Source organism: Anopheles cruzii, chromosome 3, assembly GCF_943734635.1.
Source record: "Anopheles cruzii chromosome 3, idAnoCruzAS_RS32_06, whole genome shotgun sequence".
Taxonomy (NCBI): Eukaryota; Metazoa; Arthropoda; class Insecta; order Diptera; family Culicidae; genus Anopheles; species Anopheles cruzii.
The window spans coordinates 56,129,215-56,132,720 of record NC_069145.1 but is presented as its reverse complement, the minus strand read 5'-3'; the positions used below and the strand labels follow the sequence as shown (position 1 = coordinate 56,132,720).

Sequence of the window (3,506 nt, the reverse complement as noted above, 5' to 3'; positions counted from 1 at the left end):
TCGCACACATTCACTATCAATCGGTCAATCATAGTACCACACACACACACACACAGACCGGCTCATCCGCCAGTCGGCGGGAACATCTGTTTCAATTTCACGGAAGTAATTAGATTCTGTTGTGCCGCGACGATCCGCGCTGGGGGCGGCCAGTTGCCGTCGAACCGGTCAATCTGGAGACCGGATCTGGCGCGGGGCATGGTGTTGGAGCATTGTGGTGCTGGGTGGTACGTAATGATCGACGGACGCTAGTCCGAAAACGGGTTTCGGGTTTTGGGAGTTCGTTTTTTTTTTGGCTGGACGTGCTTCGGACGTGCTTCAATTCTTGCCGACTCCCGGGCGCGGGGAACGGACCACCGAGGTCCAGCAGTGGTCCTGAAGCACCGTGTGACGCACAACCGCAGCCGGCCGGTGGTGGTGTACTCTTCGTGAGCGAATCCATCATCCATCGCAACCCCGGAGCGGATGTCGATTTGGTCGAAGACTTCGAAGTCGAGTCTATTTTTGGGATTCTCGTGCTTTATTCGTCCACAAGAACTAACGCCACAAGACTAGCTCGAGCTACTACTAGGCTGTTCAATAGGTTCGTATGGTCGATAAGAAAACCACATTTTGGTGATTTGAAATACACTTTATTATATAGTCTTCCTGAACATCAATACAGTTGTTCTAAGGAGACTCCAATTTATAAATTTCATCCCTGAAATGAGAAACTGAAAGAGCTACAAAATACGCTCTTGTGACAATGTGCATTGCCCAGATGAAAGAGGTTGTTTTTTCTTCTGCAGACCGGGTCAGTTGGTTCAAATAGTTTTTGGTTGGTCTAAAAGTTGGTCAACAATAATCGAAATTTATTGTTTTATCAGTTTGCAAGTAATCCGCAAAAACTGATGCTAACACCTTTTTGGGCGATTTCTGGACACGAAGTAGTTTCGGAGTGTATTTGTGTATTGCTACTGTATTGCTGGTTGCTACTGTTTTTGGATGTCCTTGACGTGGATGGTCTTCAAGGCTTCGACCATGCTTGAAACTTCACACGTACGTTCATATGAAGAGTGTACCAATATGACAAAAGGAAATATGGCTCGTAACAGCGCCCTCTGGTATAGAACCGCAAAACCTTATGAACACCCTAGTGTTTTGGGGATTTTCGTGCTTTATTCACCCACAACAACTAACACTAGACTACCGAGCTACTATTATGGAGTTTTCACAATCTCCGTGTTTAACTCTTCTGTCCCTTCAGGATCAATTCCAGCACACTTCGGCGCAGCACCTTTCCGTTCAGCGTTTTCGGGAGCGCATCGACAAAATGGACTCCACCGCGTAGCCGCTTAAAGTCCGACACTTGCACCTCGACCGCATCAATCACGTCCTGTGCACTGAGCACCGAGCCGGGACTCCTTACGATGACAGCCGCCGGCAGTTCCGTCGTTCGGTCGGCGTCCGCCGGTACACCGACGACGCACACCTGCGCGACACCCGGCAGCTTGTCCACGATCGCCTCCAGCTCCGTTGGGGACACGTGGAACCCGCGGTACTTGAAGATGTCCTTCGCACGGTCGACCAGAAACAGGTAGCCCTCCGCATCGAAGTACGCCACGTCACCGGACCGCGTGAACCCATTCTCGTCAATAACGGCCCGCGTTGCCTCCGGATTGTTGTAGTACCCGACGAAGGGCTCGAAGGACTTCACCAGCACCTCACCACGCTCGCCGACGCCCAGCGCCCGGCCAGACTCGTCCACGATACGGAGTTCCGCGTTGGCCGCCGGTGTACCGATTGCACCGCGCTTTCGCGGGGAAATGACGTCACCCGCCACCCAGCCGGTCTCGGACGAACCGACCGAGTTGTAGGTTCGTCCGTTCGGGAGGTACCGGTCGAACCGATCGCGCAGCCCGTCCGACACGTAGCTCCCGCCCAGCGTCAGCATCCGAACGCTCGAGAAGTCCACCCGGTCGATGCGCTCGCTCCGCAACACTTCGCTCGCGTACGCCGGCACCAGGATCAGGAAGGATGCCCGGTACTGCTCGACCGCTTCGAAGAACGTCTCGGCCGAGAACGGACGGCATGTCACGAGGCGCGTGGAAGCTCCCACAATCGCCCCGAGCAACGTGAACATACCCGTGGCCCAGTACAGTGGGCTGAAGTTGAACGAGATCTGCGGTGTCGACACGAAGAAGCTGCCCAAGGAGCGAATTAGCTGAGCGTGCGACATACAAACGCCCTTCGGCGGGCCCGTCGTCCCGGACGAGCACAGGATGACGGCGGTGGTCCTCCGGGAGTCCTCCACCTGCCACGGTCGGAACTGCTCCTCGCGTCCGGTGCGAACCAGGAGATCTTCCGCGTGGTGCACGCCTGCGACGTCACGCCTGCTCGCGACGGCGTACAGTGGCGGGTCACGGCCCGGGATCGCTTCCTTCGCCGCGGCCTGCACCAACTCCAGGTTGTCGTCGTCACAGAAGATAATCTTAGGGCGCGTCAGGCGCATCATGTGGACCATATCCTGGCGGGCGAATCCGGGCGCTAGCGGGTTTACTTGGGCCCCGAGCGTGATCAAGGCGCACGCCAGCGGGGCCACGTTCTCGCTGTTGTTGTTCGCCATCACCGCGACGTCACCAGGGTTGAGACCGGCGGACGTTAGGTTCTGGACGGCGCGGACCATCCGCAACCGGAACTCACCGCAAGTCAATCGCCGGCCGGTGTCCATATCGATCTGCACGATGTTGTCCCGGGACCGGAGCAGCGCATCGTTCAGGACCTGGCCAAGACTTGCGTCCGGGTTGTAGATCGGTGTCAGGCGAGGTCCATACCAGGTACGGGTCGGTTCGTCGAACGTCCAGAGCGCCATCTCGCGAAGTACTGCCAATTCGTGTGCCACTCGCTGGTTAACTGCAGAAATGTGGGGCTCTGAGTGCTATTTAGCCATTTACGCGCTTATCGCCCAGGACTACAATGGCCTGATTGAATATCTCCAAAACCTGCGAGGGCGCCTTTGATAAGCAGGAATGCGAGGGCTGCTGTGGGCTTGTCGCTGTTATCACCTGCATGGTCATCATCTTGATGGCCAGTCATCCCAACACAAACGTCACCAAAAGGCTCGGCGTGACGGATGTGACCAACAACTCTGACACTTTTATGCTCGGCATTATCCGCAAGGCGGGTTGTGCTACGTTAAAATGCGCTTCCACAGCTGTTAAGACGTCATCATTTGATGAAAAACGCTTTCCACCCATAAATTGTTTAGATCTGAAAACAGATGGAAGTCGCTAGTTCAAATTTCGTTACTTAATTAATTAATGGATTTTTAACCATTTTTATAATGCTAATTGATTTTATAATTTAATTGCCTTGATGAAAGAGGATGATGTTTTTCTTGTGCAAACCGCGTCTTGTTTCAGGTTTTTTCTCCTCCAGTTGGTTTAAAAGGTTACAACAATAATCGAAATTTATTGTTTTACCAGTTTGCAAGTAATCGACATGAAAAAAATCCTTTCGCATCCCAA

The 3,506-nt window shown here is 53.6% G+C and overlaps 1 protein-coding gene across 1 annotated transcript; it reads right to left on the bottom strand.

The window, feature by feature from the left end:
- Positions 1 to 1,225: 1,225 nt before the first annotated feature.
- On the bottom strand, positions 1,226 to 2,851 carry LOC128270646 (uncharacterized). The gene has a single exon (XM_053008054.1). It carries the CDS (start codon positions 2,849 to 2,851, stop codon positions 1,226 to 1,228), a length of 1,626 nt encoding a protein of 541 aa, XP_052864014.1.
- Positions 2,852 to 3,506: the final 655 nt, after the last annotated feature.